Here is a 17,520-nt window from a genome sequence, read left to right as displayed (position 1 = left end):
TGACCCCCACTAGGGGTCGCCAAAGCTTTACAGGAGGTCACGAGGCCTTCTTGATTTTAAGGGGTGTAAGAAAAACCTTTATTCTAAAATAAAATGACTAATAATTAAATGAAATTGTTATTTTTACAGTTTAGATTAATCCTCAAAGCTACTTTTATGTGTTGTTGATTCTGGTGGCCTCTGTGGACAAAAGATGACACAGGTGTAAGCAGAGAAACACAGAGCTGTTTTCAGTGTGAGACCCTTTCATTTACCCTCAGCCATAAAAAGCAGTCTTAATTTTATGACTCTAATGACGCAGATAAGTCAGAAAACCATCAACATGCATGAGGAATAACTATCCTAATTAAACAGAAATAGCCCATCTTATCACTGATGGCCATTTTTGCATAATTATGTAGGACATCAGTATTAAAGTATGCAATTAAAACAACCAAAGAGCTAATAGAACAAGGGTCAGGGATCAGAAAATGCTGAGCATGTCAAAAGAAAAGGTAATTCAGAATGTGTGACTGTTAATTCAAAGAAAGACATAATACTAAAAAAGTTCCTTAAAATATTGGGAAAAAGTCTTCCTTCATAAAACAATGTAACTTAGTTGGGGTTGTCACTTGACTCAATGATAGAAAAGGGTTCCCTAAGGTGAACAGCTTTGGAGCCACTCAGGTAAAAGGGCAGCGTTTACACACCGATAACACTTAAAGACCTTCACAAGAGTTGACAAGTTGCAAATCAGATTTATGCACCAAGTCGTGGCAATTCAAAAGACTTCATCCAAAAAGTGGCACTCAAACAAAGTAGACGTCGCTGCTTGACCTGGCATAGTCTGTAAACTGTTGCTCATTAAATCCTTCTCTCCGACTGCTGTGTGACAGGATCAAGTGGCGAGCTTCTCCATTAGAGAATTGATCTTACAGTCGGAGCTCCATTCTTCTTCTGTTTTTCTGTAATGTGCTTCATTGGCAGCAGATACGTCAGAAGCAAATGACCTTCGTTCACACGAGCAGACGCCTCCATCATGGCGGCTGTATCTTTTTTTTTCCCACAAGCTGTCACTTCCATGCAGCAGGAAGAGAGGCGCTGTCCATTGTTTTTTTTGACAGTTCATTGTGGAAATCCAAAACCCAAAGCGGAGAACTGTGATGAATGTGCACTCTGCTGCCAGCTGAGAAGCTTCACAACCAATCAGTGAGATGGAGTTTGAGGAAAGAGTCGGCTGCTTTGTGGTGAAGTGAATATTACCACAGGAGGGCAGGACTCCAGTTGTATTTTCAACTGTTAGCAGACATGGCAGCTCTGATGAGAGTCTATGTGGCAATAAACTTGAAGATGAGTGCATATTTTCATTTACTATTTTACATTCAGCACCTTCTCTTCGTCTTGGGACAATGTATGGTAGGTTTTTTTTTTTTTTCTTTTGGCTGAGATTTCTAAATCTACCAATCAAAGCAGCATTGACTGAAATATTCACAACACCAACCCTGTGTAATTATGTACAGTATGGGAACCACGTTTACCAGCCCAGTTCTGTGAGTACAGGACAGGAGTGGGCTGTGACTGTCCTCTTGTGGGCAGAGTAGTGAACATCTTGTTGGTATTTTATGGGGGAGTGTTTTTGAGCAAGACAGTAAATACTTAATGTCTCTCTGGAAGTCAGGAGTTCAACTACAAGCCTCAGAATACGTGAAGCAAATATTATTTCTGGGGACATGCCAGTACAAAAAATATGAATAAGTGGTCTCAAAATGTTGTATGATGTTATTGTTTTATTACATTTTTATTATGAGTTACATGAGATTGGGCTTATGCGATCAGGTCCCATTCTTAAAGATTACTTGATTACATTTTTGATTATGTCTTTAGGGCAATTTTTTAAATCATGAAACTTTTTTCATGAATATAAAAACACCAAACAACACAAGGCCTCTCAGGTTGCCTGTTTTGTTTATGGTGACTTAACTAAAATGTGTTTTTTAAGGATGATAAAGGAGTTTTTATTCCTTTTTATTTCATTTAAAAAAATAATATAATCTCTGTTTTCTCAGTTCATTTGCACATTTAAACAGCCAGGTAGATCTTGCGTTCTCCCTCCTTGGACTCTTTTGCCTGGAGGGTTACATAAAAATTAAAAATTTAATTTTAATTTAAAGTGCTCCACTTGTGTTTCAACAGCAGAGAGTCCTGAATGTGATCGCTCAATAAAAAACTGCAACAATTTTATTTTTATTCATTCATTTCACCTTTATTTTATCAGGAAGTCCTCTTGAGACCAAGCTCTCTTTAACAAGCAAGACCCTGCAGAGGTAACAGCCACAGCGTGATAAAATGCAACATATAAAACACGATATACAGACATCCACAGTAAAACAGGAGAACATGTATTCAAACACACATCACGCCTCCTTCACTACATTCCCAATGATGCCCTTAAAGTACATATAAACTCATCAACTGATATAAATGTGTCTTTGTGTTGTGTTTCATGTTTTTTAGTTTTCTTAGTCTAACAGTGTCAGTATTTCCCTGTTTAAAAGTGACAGAAGGAAAATAAGAAATAAAAAAAGCTTTTATAAAGTTAGTTTTCTGTTTGATTACTTTTATTTCACTGAATATCAGTAACCACAATTTCAACTCACTGTCATACCTTTTGAACAGGTCAGATTAAATCAGCCAGTAATATTATTACACAGGTAATACCTTGTCGTTATGAAGGTAAGACTGCAGTATCTTGGGGGTGGGGAGTGATTTATCTTGTCTGAGATTTGGACCAAATGACAAATAAAGTGCGTCGCTGATGTAACCGATTAGAACAAGATGTGGTGATGAGGTAAAATGTATGGAAAGGGTCTTAAAAAAGGTCTTAAAAGGTATTTAACTTCAGGATTCCTGCATATACTCTGATAAGGAGCTATATTTACAATAATTGATTTTGAAGTAGGCCTAATCCACTTTTTGTACTAGTGCTATTTATTTATGTATATTAATTAACTGAATTAGAAATAATCTGACCTGTGTAATATATAATAACAATAATAATCCTGACTTGAGGCTCTATTATTTTGCTATTTTAATGGTCCAAACTGCACTTTAATTAACGGTCTGTAAGCATGAATCCATGCGTCGGTGCGCACAGGCACCACAGTGGACCATCAGGCTTTATTGATCTTAGTTTACCTGGCAACAGCTGAGGCTACCTCCTTACAGTACAGGCTGGGTGATTCACAGCCTCTGTATAAATCACGGACGGGTGGAGGAGCGGACAGCAGGCTGTGTTAACCCGCCGGGGGGGCTGTGATCACTGACAACATGTTGCAGGTCTGTCCGTCAGGAGACTCGGAGGAGCACCGGGCAGAGACGCAGACAGACATCTCCATCATCAGTAAGCCCCCATCGTCTTTTTTTTCCCTGTATTCTTACAAACAAGCGTCGTTTTTTTTCGCGTTTCTGTCGTGAATCTCACAGCGATTTATTCGTACTCATTCATTTATTTATTTATTTATTTATTTCACGCTGTCGTTTTGCTTGTGGCCTGCGGTGATGTGACAGCTGTGCAGCTGCTGCGCCTTTACCGTCGCTTTATGGCTGCGTGATGGCTGTGTTTTAATGAATAGGAGATCAGTAAACCAGGCGATGTGATGATCTATGCGAGGCCCTGTTTGTGTACAGCTGCACATTCAGTGTCAGTGCATCAATAAAACGACTCCATCAGCGTCTCATTTAGAGGAAAAGCAGGGTTCAATAACACACAGTGATCATTAATTTAACCTTGGTGAGGCTATAGATCTGGTTGTTTTGTGATTGCTTTACAAGATGAATTGATTTCCAAGTATAATTTGTCTCTAGACAGATAGATAGATAGATAGATAGATAGATAGATGACAGCTTTGTACCTGACTGTTACAATAAACTAGAGCAAAAATACAGAATATAAATATATACAACCAATATATGTTTAACAGCAGCACAAAACACTTAAAAATGCAACACAGCACACCTAAATTAACATATTAAAATGTCAATAAAAGGACAGAAAGAATATTTTCTTGACTTCTACTGCCTCCTTCTGTCTCTATGTCTCATAGGTGACTAAACTGGTTTGGATGACTGAGCAGCTCCTGCGTAAGGTGGTCTCTCTGACCTGATCCACCATCAGAAGATGCCGCTTTCAGACGCTCGCACAGAGATGTGAAAGAGGCTGAGTTAACACAGACGGCACCATTCAACCGACTCTTCGGAGGACACAAGTTATTGTTTCTCCCACAGCTGCGTATTGTGCTGTGAGTATTGTGTGTATGTGGACCAGCAATCTTTATACACCTGATTGTTCTAGGGATAGGGAGGAGGCCAGGACTTTCATTCAGGAGACCGCCTGACATGTCCAGCGTCTTTTAACTGACTAACGTAGTGATGTAACATCATGTACATAATGTAACACAAGTTACTTAGGTAACGTAGGTACAGTTGTGACAGAAGTTATAGAATTAATGTACTGGTTTTAATCCAAACCACAATGTTTTCCTAAACATAACCAAGTAGTTTTAGTGCCTGAACCTAACCAAACATAGGACGAGGGTCTGGTGCGTGTTGTTTTGGGACTTAACAGGGTCGATTCTGGGCCCATCCAAGTGTCGTGGAAATTCGTTCACTAGTTTTTATGCAATCCTGCTGACAAACCAACCAACAAACAGACAGACACGGGTGAAAACACAACCTCCTTGGCGGAGGTAATCATCCGGATTTTAGAATTGCGACTAAAGATTATTGTGATCATCAGTTTATTTGCCAGTTATTTTCAGGATTAATTGTCTATCTTTAAGCAAACTTCAGAAAATTGTGACAAATTGTGATCACAATTCCCTAAATTCAAAGTCGAGGTATTCAGATTAAGTTAACTTTCACGTTAGACGAAGGAAAGCAGGAAAGCATAATGTCAACCAAACACAAGGGTAAAATGATGAATCGACTGTCAAAATACTTTCTCTCATTTCTATTGTTTTTGTTCTAAATTAAATATATCATTACACAGTGTGTTACGTAAAGTATGAAAGAAAAAAGAAGGAACTGGGTCAGCACAAATTCACTTCACCCATTCAATCTCACGGCTTCCAATGATCGGATTAAAATCCAGCAATAAATCTGTCTCCGGCTTCCTTTTCCCGCTCTGAAGAGACGTCCAGCCGGGAAGTGAAGGCTCCCTGAGGCAGAGCTATGGGCTGCGGGGGGAGCAGGACCGACGTTTTGGAACCTCGATACCTGGAGAGCTGGACCAAGGAGACGGAGTCGACGTGGCTGACCAGCACCGACACCGACATCCCCCTGTCGTCCATCCAGAGCATCCCCTCGGAGAGCTCTGAGGCCGGCTTCACGTCTGAGAAAACAATCAGCCCCGGTGAGAAGAATAAGTGACGGTTGAGTGGATGGATGAATGAATACTTAATTGATCTCCTCTAACAGGAACAGGCTGTAATTTGACTGCCGAACAAATTAATTATACATGTGTGATTGTATTAATTAGCAGTTAATTCCCACCATGGAAGACAGTACATTTGCAATTCCAATCTTATTTTTTTCCTCTTTTTCAATTTCTATACCAGATTTGTAGTTTTTTGCACCAGACAAACATTTTTAATTGCTACATTATTAGATTTATTTATTTATTTTGTCTAATATTGGCTTTTATTCAGGCATGGCGCTATTAGTCATTTCACCGGATTAGCAATTAGAGGTCCTTTCTTTACACTCCTGACATCAAAGTGAAGTGTGACGCCCATACAGTACAGCATGTGTCCCTCTATCTGCTTTCCCCCGCAGGAAAAAATCCTAGAGACACATTTTGCAGTCTGATTCAGCGAAGAATCCATTATGCGCAAGGAAAATTGAAGTGGAGATGAAAAACACGGCGGGTGCCCTTGGATTATGTGACATAAGGATGCTTGGAAGCCTTTTCTTCTTTTTCTTGTGTGCAGTTAGTCACTACATTCAGTACAGCCCTGAAAACAGATAGATCTGACCATGCTTCTGCCGTCTTTTCCGCTGAATTGTGGGTGCGTTCTCTCTGAACCTAGGGGAGATGAAACAGGAAATGGGCTTAATAGGCTGCATCAAAAGACGCTGTGCTCAAACAGGTCTTGGCTCTCATGGCAACAGATACAGCTGCTGGCGAACGCAGGCCCGAGGAGCCTTGATGTAATTGTGAAGACGAATCCAGCGAAGGTCGTCTCTGTAGAGATAAAACAGCTCCTGAACTGGCCAGTGAATCGGCAGCCGGCGCCGCAAAGATTGGATCAAACAGTAGCTCCACTGAAATGTAAAATACATGTAGAGCATTAATGTGCAGAATTTCCTTTAAAAAAAGTCTTCGTATTTGTGTTTTAGGGTCACGTCCACACACCGCTAATGTGTGTTGAACATCATTTAGTGCACTTAGCCCCACACTTGACGTACACACCAAATCGCTTCAGAGTGTTTTCCATTATTCATCACACTTCACTGCTCCACGCTGCAGTCACAGTGGTTCAGCGGTGGCAGTAATGCACCTGTAAGCTATAATCTGTATTCTCTGACCTGTGACTAATGCTGCTTGATTTACAAATTACCCACTTGTGAGTCATAAATAGGGTGATAATAGTGATATTGGCAGGGCTGGAATACAACATTTCTGGGTTAACATGAAAGAAAAAATACTCAGAGGAGCCATTGTGATGAATGAAAGCTGAAAGAACACATAAACAGGCCATTGTGTCCCAAAGCTGGAAGAGTGCATTGTGAATGTGTGAATGATAATCATCCTGTCCCAGAAAGTGTTTGTATTTCGAGGTCAGAACCGTGACCTCTCTGCTCAGAAAGATCCAATAACATTCAATCAGCTTTTATTATTTACTGTTGGTCGAAAAACTTGTACAGTTTGAGCTCAGAAAGCACCGATATATCAGCCAAACATTAAATTGGCCTGTACACAGACGTCAGTATCGGTCTGGAATTTCCCATGCATCCCTCGTTTCAGCACTTAAATCAACTTTAAATTTAAGTTTTTAAATTATACAGATAATCTATGAAACTGTTAATCTAATACTGTCAAGATAATTACCATTGTGGTTAAATATCATTAGCTCCCTCACAGTGTCAGGGGCCTTTGATTTGTTTGACAATCAGCAGTTCACATCCTCACAACATGGCCCAGTACAAACTGGAAATACATGTTGTGGATCCAGCTTTCAGACTCCAGTGGTTTAGTTGCTCCATGTTTTTTTTACCCAGTTCCAGACTTCTTTGAGGACGGCGTGCCCCTTCCCGCCCAGGCTTACCTGAAGGTGTGTTCGGCCGTGTCTGAAGCCAGCCTGAACGACGTGAAGCCCGGCAGCCCCCCTGCGATTCTGGGCTCTCCACCCAAGGAGGCGGTGTTACCGTCGTCTGGCACTACAGTGCAGCGCAGGAGTGTTCTTCACACTGAAGAGATTGTAAGAGTCTCGCCTGGATACTTTTAAACACTCCCAGTCAATTATTTAGAATAACGAAGCACCTCTTTCTTTTCTGTGGAAGACTTATTTGGAGAATCAAGTCATCATCTATGCAATTGTTTTCATTTTTTATGTCCTACTCATGTGTTACATTTAGAGCTGAAACATTGAGGAATATAACTAAGAGGTGGTTGTCAGTAAAGTAGGCGACAGCTATTTTTGATAATCGAATAATTGTTTCAGTCGGTTTTGAAGCAAAAATCCTATTATTTGCTGGTTCCTGCTTCTCAAATGTGAGAATTTTTATACTTTTTGTTATACGTGACAGCCAGCTGTATATATTTGTGCATATGAAAACCTCACCTTAAGCTGTGGGTATTAACGGGCGTTGTCATTGTCATAAGCGCGATCATAAATTTGGTACTTGTCGCACACAACAGCTAAAGAATGATCCATACTAGAACAGTACAGTATATTCTGGCCTTTGTCTATAGATGATCTAGTAAGATTTTGGAGGACCTTACTAGATATATGTCCACATATATCCTCCTCTTGTATTGCCACAATCTGCATTCAAAACAAAGTCCACGTCAGTATTGTATTTTTTTAATTTGTATTCATGTTAATATTTTTCTTCATTATCAGACAAAATGGCAGGACAATCGGATGTCGACCAAGCAGGTGACCATCACAGTGACGCAGAGCATCCATCAGGTGGACAAGAACGGGAAGGTGAAGAAGTCCCTCACCACCTACGAGGTCATGAAACCAGTGGAGAGCCTCAAACAGGTGACCGCACAGAACACTTGAGTGCAGCAGAGAAGCCAAAGAAAAATGGAGATAACTGTGACACTAGTGAACTTTTTGTTTTTGTGGGAAAATGTTTGAGGTCCGATGGCTGACGGAAGCACAGGAAGGGCTCTGAGAATCTGAACGGTGTGATTTCGATTTCCACATTGAAAACATGGCTCATTTTCTTTAACCTAGAATGTGTTGTGTTTAACACTGTAAGATGTGTTTCTATGGTGCCTGTTACAAGTATGTTTTACTATACTTTGACACATTGACTTGTAAAAACTGTAGCCTGGTCAGAAAAAAAACACAAAACATGACATTTTACAGCGTGTACAGTATCAGACCAAAAGAATTCAGTGGCAGCCGTTGAAAGGAAATCATACTTGGCTGAATCTTAAAAGCATTTTGTCCCAATTTTAGCTGCTTCTGATGATAAATATATGTAAAAGATATGATAGTATTATTACACATTATTGAATAAATTATGAATATTATATAGTTTTGGTATTTGACATTGAAACAAGACATGTAGTTGCTGCTGTACTACAATCCGTAAGGCTCAGGAAACTGATTGTGATGATTGCACTATTTACAGTGAGGCCTGAACAAAGGTTTGTGTTGACGATGTGAACAACTGTCTTACTACGTCGTGTTGTTTTGTACAACAGTGCTAAATTTTCTTATCTAGTTGTTCGTGTTTTCTAATGACAATAAATTAAACAAAAACAACGATGGTCCTTGTTTTAAATTACTTCACATATGTGGAAATGCTCGAGGACACTCAGTTTTAATGGGACGAACATGTTGGCACTAAAAAAACAGGCAACGTGCACTTTTCTATCACACATTTGCATTTCTGAGCAATCGAACGGTTTCCACGAGGTCCCTGGGGATAAGTGACTGTAGCAGCAGTTCTGGGATCAGCTTTGCGTTGAAAGCGTGTGGATGAGTTTTTGATGGTCGTAGCGTATTTGTCCTGATCTGAACGAAGGCTCTTCCTTCTCCATCCACTCCTCCACGCAGAAGTCTGGGAAGAAGAAACTGATTTCTCTTTGTGCCGACTCAACAGAATCTGGTGTGGATAGAGATTAAAAATATGACAACCTTAAACATTAACAGTGCTCACTAAGAATAAATCTTTGAGCTTGGTTGAAATGGTCAAAGGAAGTACAGGGTGTCTAAATTCATGGTTTTGTATAAAGTCAATCCCTTGTTCGCACATTTTTAAATTTTACTCGATAGTGGGACGTATGAATTATCATCATCATTCACAGGCTTATAGTTATAAAACGGATATTTTTCTTTCTATAAAACACAGTGCAATACATCATGCAGTTGCCTACAGGAAGCAGTTTTCTATGCCAGGGTCACTACTTTTACTCCACATATAAACACATGACGCTCGGCATACTACCTACCTGAGCCGTGAGTCGTGTTTCGTGTGTCTGTGAGTCCAAACTGGCCCCTGATGGAAGCAGGCGAGGTGTACCGGGCTCTGAACACTTTGGTCGGTCCCATCAGTTCTCTCCAGTGACGTATGGCGTCCTCTCTGGCTAAAATGTACGCTCGCATCGGACCGCTGTGGGGGAAGAATTCAACAACAGAACCATTTAAGCATATTCTGCTCTGTGCGGCTCTTACAGACATTTTAACACTGGATGCTTTTTGTAACACTGACAGCATTGAGAGAACCGGCTGCCGTGTCATCAGCAGGTTTTCTGCTGCGAGGAGATGACAATTTGATTACAAGCAACTTTTGCAATTCGGCGGGGGCATGTGGAGCTATTGTGAGGAGGCTACATGGCGACTTTCAGACAATTGCTCCAGGGATGCTGTGCTAAACATGGCTGATATCTGAAACTCCTGCTGTGATGTTTTCAGGGCGAGATTTAATGGCGAGCATGAAATAGGAGCACTTTCATCTGTCAGCCAGGTGGGTTATGTGGTGTGGAAATCTCTCCGTTATTGCATTTTACTTATATCAGACAGGAAACCACAAGGATCCACATTCATCACAGCTTCAGTCATGGTTTGGGGAATATACACTTGTGTGGAGGATTACCTTGACATGAATTCAACAAGTCTTTGGTAGAAGAATCGCCCTGTGAAGATCAACAGAAGCAAGTCAAACAGATATTTTTAAACAATTTTAACCTTAAAATATTTTAAACACTGTTCTTCAATGTCTGACTCAGGAAGACTCATTATCATTGTAACAAGTCGTGGATGCTCTAGCAAGAAGGTGAGAAGTGAATCACTTGTTTCAAACTGACACACGACAGCTGAAATAGGCTGCTTACTCATTTGTTCTAGAGCAGACCTTCGTTCAGTGAAATAAATTAGTTCAGAGATGAGTTGAGTTCACACCTGAATGTTCGGCGTAAAACCTCTCAGAGTCCTGTCTCCTCCACGCAAGATCTTTGCATCTGACGATCATAAAGTTGTCATCCAGGATTCTCTGGTGAAGAGCCTGAGAGAGAGAAAGATAATGTTTTTACCGTGTGCCATACAGTAGCTGATGATAATCCATAAACTTGATGTAAATACTGTTTGGATCAAAACTGCTAGAAGGAAAAAGGAGAGCATTTCGATATTTTTAAACAATATCATCTACCAGTTTTAGACCTGCTATAAGGATGACACAGCCAATATTCTGATATGAAAGGTCATTCTCCTGCTCTCTGTTAAACTCGCAGCCGACATAAACTGGTCTGATTTATGTGGCTTTAAATTGATGGAATATTTCATGATTGTCGTGACTTTGAGGCCCTGGGGCTTGTAAATCTATCGAGACAGTTAATGGAAATGATTTTTTACTGTTTAATAAAGTGAGAGGAGAGAAGGTCAATCAACGTTATGATTTTATTTGACAGTAAATGAACAGAAGGATAAAGAACCGTGGTTTAGTGATCAAATGTTTCATTTATTCATCAATATCAATCTTGTAGCATGACTAAATTGGGGGCATAATGCGGAATATCATGGACAACAAATTAACCATGTATACTTGCCTGTACCTGCAATTTATGATCCTGACAGTTAACCTTGTTTATATTTTTGGCATTGTGTATATTTTGGATATCTATATTTTCTCCCTGCACATTTTTATATTTCATATTTGCACTCTGTCCTACTTTGTACTGCAACTGCTGCACGACAATACATGTCAATTGGGAATATTTGAAAGGCAGTAATGATACACCAGTACCAATTGCACTTTCGTCATCTCTCTTCTCCCAGACAGCAAGTTGAGAATATTTTAAAGAATTAATCTAAAGTGTGATATTTATGTTTACTCATTCTGCTGTTCTCTGTTCTAGCCTACACAAGTCATACCTTGCTGTCATGTAACAGCCTTGTTATATTTATCTTTTAATAAAATTCTAAAATGCTGAATCAATGTTGCCCTGTGGTATTAAAAATGTTTTTCCTTTTCAAGGTATTGTATAGAAGTAAGACGTCTTGAAAACACTTAATTCTGAGTCTTAAATAAGGCACACAGACTCTCAACTTATTATTGTTCACCCTGTATTTCAGTGTGTGAAGTCAATTTGTGTAATTCTCTGTTCAATTTTGTTCAAATCCAGTCAAAGTAAGAGTATATTGAGTCAAAAATATGGGTATTATTTCTATTTAGTGAACTGTTGGTGGTGGTGTTTGAGTATATTTATCTGTTTAGCAGAAATAAAAAGGTTATTACATAGTAAAATCATCCACATTGAAAGATCATCCGTGTGTGTATGTGTCATCTTATTTTGAGAAGGAGGGAGTCAGTGTTCACCTCCCTAAAATGCACAGAGGTCTGAAGGGTGGAAATGTAATCCTGTCATACAGAAAGGTCAAAATACTGAACTACTTCTCTACAGTTACAATGGCATGACAGTCATAGCACTTTACGGTGAAAGGCACTATTGAAACTGTTGCAGTGGTGTACCCGAGCACCCCTGGAGACAGTCTAATAGAAGTGAGGAAGTAAAGGATAACAGACAGTGAGGTGGTTGAACTCACCTCCAACATCACAGGATGAGCTACAGCATCTGGTTTGATGACCGCCAGGGTGAGCTGCAGCACTTTGGACAGCCTGCGAGCTGTCAGCAACATCTTCTGCAGAAAAGACACACATGTAAGGCTCATCATGTACCTAGTGCATCACATGTGGAGCACCTACAGTTAGCAGCGGGAATGTAAGTTAAGCTAACAAACTGCTGATAGACTGCTTTAGCTCATTGCTTCTCATGAAACCTAAACAAATATATACATTTAGTGTTAACAACATAAGCCGAAAAGGTCCACCCTTTGGTACTGAACTACCTAAAGCTCGTACATATTTCTAAAATTATTATTTACCGACACAAACCTCTGTTGTGATTAGTTTCCTAAATACTGGTCAGTTTGAAGAGGACACAACAGCAACGGGCGCCGCCATGTTGTCTCGTGTTCAGTCTTCACTGTCTACAACTAAAAGTTATTTTTATTCTGGTTTATGTAACTGAATACTGTGAAATTAACGATAATTTAAACGTTAATGTGCGAATATTCGCTAAATGACTCCAAGCACCGGTCGGTCCGTTCGTAAATACTGTCCCCAGAAACGGAAACGGCACATTGTGTTCCCACCTGTGAGTGCGACACCAAATAAAAAGTCATAACAGACAATTATCTGTGTTTCACAGCTCAGTTAATGTTTATAAAGGCTGAAAAATATCTATTAACGTCAGATATAGTTAAAAGAGTTGACCACGTGACTTACAGAGCAGCTGTGATAGGAAGAAGCTGTTTCTGTAGTGCAGGCAACTGTGTTTGTTGTGGTTGAATCAGATGTTCAGGTGATGCAAAAGCTCATATTGTGTCATAAACTGTACCAGTAAAATTGTGATATTTGGTGCAGCGAGTTCAAATCCTTTAAAAGATACTCCCTTTATAATCGAATAACGATGAGTGTTTCTGGTTCCCTGCTCCACAGGGAACAGGTAACTCGAAAGCAGCACTGTTGGTGTCAAATGGGATTCAGGGCCTTGCACAATGGCACTACAGCGAAGGAGATTCTTTCTATATGAGTGCTTGAATTTCAACCCTCAAGTTAAACGACGATGTCAGTCCCTGCACTTACCTGCTGCCCATCTTTGTCACCTCACAGTTCACATAAAAGAAGCTCAAATAAGAAAAAGTCTTCATTGTTCTTTATATTTACTATCCACGTTAAATAAATGAAAATAATAATAACTTAGTATGCATTATTCCATCTATTACCATGCCTTCATCACAAATAAGATACCCCATGTGTTTGTTGTTCTCACTGACAAAAATCAAATAGATATCTATCTATTTATCACTTAGCTAGTCTTAAAAAGGGTAAACAGTGTGAGTTTAAGGTAGAAATAAAATACTCGGGGTTTTAAAATTAAACTCCTCAGAGCTTTGGAGCTGCACGGTATGAAACAAACTGGGTGTCACATCTTTAAAACACAGAGCGGTAAGGTTTACACGATGGTGGTTCCTTATAGAATAGATGCTCTCCGGTAGCTGACGCGACAGCTACAAGCAGAGACGAGATTTCTGTCTGTGGAATCTCATCAATGTAGGAGATCAGACGTACAGTATGAGTTACAAACACGGAGCACATTCCTGCCATGCAAAATGGCCACACCCTTGAAAAGAGGAGGTTGTGTGCGTGTGTGTGTGAGGTTTGACATTCACAGAAAGAGGGGGAGAGAAAGAGAGAGAATAGGAGGGAAGAAAGGGGGGATGGATGTCCCACATAGGTTTCTCCCACCTGCCCATGTCATGTGACTTGGGGTGACACCACAGCTGTTACCACCCATGAGGGGGATGGAGAGGACGAGAGGAGGTGTTGGGTGGGTGAGGGGTTGGATGGAGCCAAATTTCTGAGGACATAGCATAAAAGTACCTACAGTACATACAAACCTTGTATTATCTATCATACAATTATTATCAATGGTGGAAGAACTCAGATTTACTTAAGTAAACGTATCAATACCACAATGTAAAAATACTCCATTACAGGTAAAAGTCCTGCAGTCAAATTCAAGTAAAACAGTCAAGTATTAACAGCTAAATGTACTTAAACTATTTAATATTTAAATAAGTCTTGTAGAAAATAGGCCCTTGAGACTTACAGTACATATTAACACTGATGCATCAATGTGTAAATATCTTTTTAGCATCATTTGTTGTAATTTTAGGGTTATTTTATTTCATTTTACTGTGACTTTATATCCATTTAAGTAGTTTAGTCCAATGGTTGCCAACGTAAAGGTCAAGCTCCTTTTAAAGGTTTTTTTTTTTACTTTAATCATTGATTTTGAACAGTTAACTTTAGAGGGTAAATGTCCCAACTCATATGCAGGTGAAACCACCGATTTAATCTACAATGAGTTTTATTTTATAATCTAATCTTTAAGCTACTCACAAGTAAATGTTGTGGATGTTTGATGTACAGTACTCCAGTGACAGAGGTCAGCAAATGGTTGATCATGACCACAGTCACTCGCTGACAGCCCATAATCTTCTCTGAACCCGCAGAGTTGAACTACGACATGCGGGATGGAGATAATAACAAGAACATTGAATCACAAGATATAAACGAGCCCAGATTATATCGTGTCATCGTAGAAAGGATTCTGACTTCAGAGCAAAATAGAACAAGTAACAACCTGTTTTAGAGATGTTTTTAAAGTTCTGGGCCTTTTTTTCCCTCAGCAAAGAACCAACAGATGTGACTGTCCAGACCTATCCAAGGCCTTATTACAGAGTTAACAGTAAAGAGAGAGGATGAAACGGAGAGAGAGAGAGAGAAGGAGAACACCGCTGTAACTAAAGCCCTAAAAGCTGGGTCACCTTAACACCTTTAACCCCAAGAATACAGGGAGCTCGAAAAATGTTAAAGGGTAGGCCTCAAATATCATGACACACACATGCTTGAATTCTGTTTCCCAATATTGAGAAAAAGCATATTTTGTCATACCCTTGTGATGATGTTGTTCAAAAGGTTTTGGTGTCATCTGCCCAATTTTGAGACATTTTTCACTGATATCTGAGGTGGAAATCCTTTAAATGTTCCCAAAATATCAACAAAACCCTGACAAAGCACCCCAGAGCCATGATAATATTGTATTTTACCATTTTATGGAAAGACAGCAACCCAGATAACAATATTCCTAATATTTAATAAAGCACCAGGATAAAATCAAATTAATCTGAGACATGGTTTCTGCAAAATTTTGGAAATTTTGGAATGCAAAACGATCTTTACCTCCTTCATCCCTGAGGAGCTGATGGAGGTCTCTTCATTCAGGCACCGATATTTCAACAGGGACTTAACTTTTTCATATTTAGGAGCCCAAAATTCATTATCTTCTTTAGCGCCTTCAATCTCTTCTGATGATGCAAGTACCTCTGTCGATGAAGAACAAGGGAGCAAACATTTTCAGTGTATTTTGGAGCTCAGACAGACTGTAGATGATGTGTTGTTTTAACAGGCACAACAGGTTTCAGGATGGACGACAGGCAGAACAGAGACCAGCGTTGATCACCGCTGACTCCTGCTTTAAACATCCTCAGCTGGACGGCTGATTCAGCTGATCCCCCCCCCCCCGCTCCCTGCCCACCATAAACCCCAACTCTGTTTCATCTCGGCGTCACTGCTGCTGCTGCTGCTGCCTCTCCTGCAGTTGTCATTGCCTTTTGGTGGCGAGTCGGGCAGCTGACTGACAACCCCCACAGGCACTTTGGGTGTCCGCATTCATTCATCCACCAGGAGCCACAGTAAAGGTGAAAATATGCTCCATATAGCAGCAGGGAGAAGAGTTTCATGATGGATGTATGTAAGAGAAGAGAGTGGTGCTATAAGAGGCTAATATAACATACTGGTTCGATAGGTTTTCTACATCATACATGGCATTTTTACTTGCACTAAGTGAGACTGCATACAATTTACATTTTTCTTGTGAGGTTTTCTGAAAGTACGGTCACTTCCAATTAATGAACTCCAATTAATTGCAAGCATCACTGAAAAAACAGAACAGAAATCTTTGTTGTCGACTCCTGTGGAAATTCCTCTTTGACTTCAAAAGCAAACACATGGTGTAATAAAAATGTATAACTAAACAAAAGGACATGACAAAGTAAAAACACAGACACACATATACTTAAGAACTTCCCTCTGCCATGGGTTAAAATACACAAGATAAAAACAGATTTTTAAAAAAGTGGGCCAGTAATAGTAAATGGTCGGATATATTCTCACATATGATCTTATCCAGTTTACCAGACGGACGCTTCATTACCTTGGAAATGATTTTTTTTATTGCTTGTATGCATCTTTATATGGATGCATCCATATTATGCTACATTATCAGTGTACAGTTAATATAATTAATATACAGAAATGTGTTTTTATGTACAAATGTACATGTCGATTAATTGGTTAAAAAAAATATAAGGTATTATTCTTGTAAAGATGTCTGTTTTAATGACTCTGGACTTGTAATGACTACATCTTTGTATTGTTGTCCTTGTAGTTATTATCTTCATACTGATATGGACTATCTGAAATACGGTTAAACTGACAGGTACATTTATACATGGGTTTGTGTACACTGTAAGGTAGATTCTGTCCTTGCTGCATTTGTTTTCACTGAAACTAGTCAATTATTGTGTCTATGTGTATCATGTGATGAGAGTTCAGGGCCTTACAAATAAACTGGATTCATATGATACTTGAGTTTTCCCTAATTTGTGAGAAAACAACACACTCTGGTTCGACCTGTATGCTCTGGTGCGCACCAATCCCCCACACTGCAGCTCACCTGTCACCAGGTCAACCAGAGGCCATCTGACCATTACAACAGGGCCGTTTAAAGTGGAGACACGCGCCCCGGCGTCACACCTACAACCCTTTTATGTCCTAATTGTTTGATTGGTGAGAAAAGTCAGGGATGTGTTTCCTCTCATGACACCTTTTGGGGCTTTAGTAACAGACCAGAGCCTCATTAGGGTGCCAAATTTCAAGAAATCTTATGGCTTCCAACCAGTGGTCACAATAAGTTTATTCTACATTATCTTATGAGTTTTTTGGGGTAAGGAGAAGTTTTTACATTGTTTCAAGGTGAAACAACACTTCTTCATTATGAGACCTTCGCTGTATCATTAGAATAAGTAGTTTTTCCAGTGCTTCCTTCTCAGACCTATTGACCTTGAAGCATCCGTCAAAATCCTCCCGACCCCTCCTGTGAAACACAGGAGTGAG

At 39.7% G+C, this 17,520-nt stretch overlaps 2 protein-coding genes across 3 annotated transcripts; one reads left to right on the top strand and one right to left on the bottom strand.

Annotated features, from left to right (window-relative positions):
* Positions 1-3,199: 3,199 nt before the first annotated feature.
* On the top strand, positions 3,200-8,984 carry baalcb (BAALC binder of MAP3K1 and KLF4 b). The gene is made up of 5 exons (XM_084377939.1): positions 3,200-3,379; positions 4,083-4,277; positions 5,168-5,389; positions 7,258-7,457; positions 8,103-8,984. The coding sequence occupies exons 3-5, from the start codon at positions 5,209-5,211 to the stop codon at positions 8,265-8,267; spliced, it is 546 nt and encodes a 181-aa protein (XP_084234065.1). The 5' UTR covers positions 3,200-3,379; positions 4,083-4,277; positions 5,168-5,208; the 3' UTR covers positions 8,268-8,984.
* A 39-nt stretch (positions 8,985-9,023) lies between these two features.
* Positions 9,024-15,549, bottom strand: nme6 (NME/NM23 nucleoside diphosphate kinase 6). Of its 2 annotated transcripts, none has more exons than XM_084377937.1 (6): positions 15,526-15,549; positions 12,261-12,356; positions 10,620-10,722; positions 10,315-10,354; positions 9,671-9,831; positions 9,024-9,324 (listed from the first exon to the last, which is right to left on the bottom strand). In XM_084377937.1, exons 1-6 carry the CDS (start codon positions 15,532-15,534, stop codon positions 9,173-9,175), a joined length of 561 nt encoding a protein of 186 aa, XP_084234063.1. In that variant the 5' UTR covers positions 15,535-15,549; the 3' UTR covers positions 9,024-9,172. The 2 variants fall into 2 exon arrangements, with proteins under 2 accessions (XP_084234063.1, XP_084234064.1); XM_084377938.1 differs by lacking the exon at positions 15,526-15,549 and adding an exon at positions 12,610-12,834.
* Between the last annotated feature and the right edge of the window lie 1,971 nt (positions 15,550-17,520).

The sequence above is a fragment of the Pagrus pagrus genome, assembly GCF_965226575.1.
Source record: "Pagrus pagrus genome assembly, chromosome: 16".
In the NCBI taxonomy this organism is placed as follows: domain Eukaryota; kingdom Metazoa; phylum Chordata; class Actinopteri; order Spariformes; family Sparidae; genus Pagrus; species Pagrus pagrus.
This window is presented reverse-complemented; position numbering and strand designations above follow the sequence as displayed.

Excerpts from the sequence above, each read along its gene's own strand:
- baalcb (XM_084377939.1), top strand. The coding sequence starts at position 5,209 with ATGGGCTGCGGGGGGAGCAGGACCGACGTTTTGGAACCTCGATACCTG. Across the intron at positions 5,390-7,257 it reads TGAGAAAACAATCAGCCCCG|TTCCAGACTTCTTTGAGGAC; the intron begins GTGAGAAGAATA and ends TTTTTTACCCAG. Across the intron at positions 7,458-8,102 it reads TTCTTCACACTGAAGAGATT|ACAAAATGGCAGGACAATCG; the intron begins GTAAGAGTCTCG and ends CTTCATTATCAG.
- nme6 (XM_084377937.1), bottom strand. Across the intron at positions 10,723-12,260 it reads CTCATCCTGTGATGTTGGAG|GCTCTTCACCAGAGAATCCT; the intron begins GTGAGTTCAACC and ends TCTCTCTCTCAG. Across the intron at positions 9,832-10,314 it reads CTTGTTGAATTCATGTCAAG|CGGTCCGATGCGAGCGTACA; the intron begins GTAATCCTCCAC and ends CTTCCCCCACAG.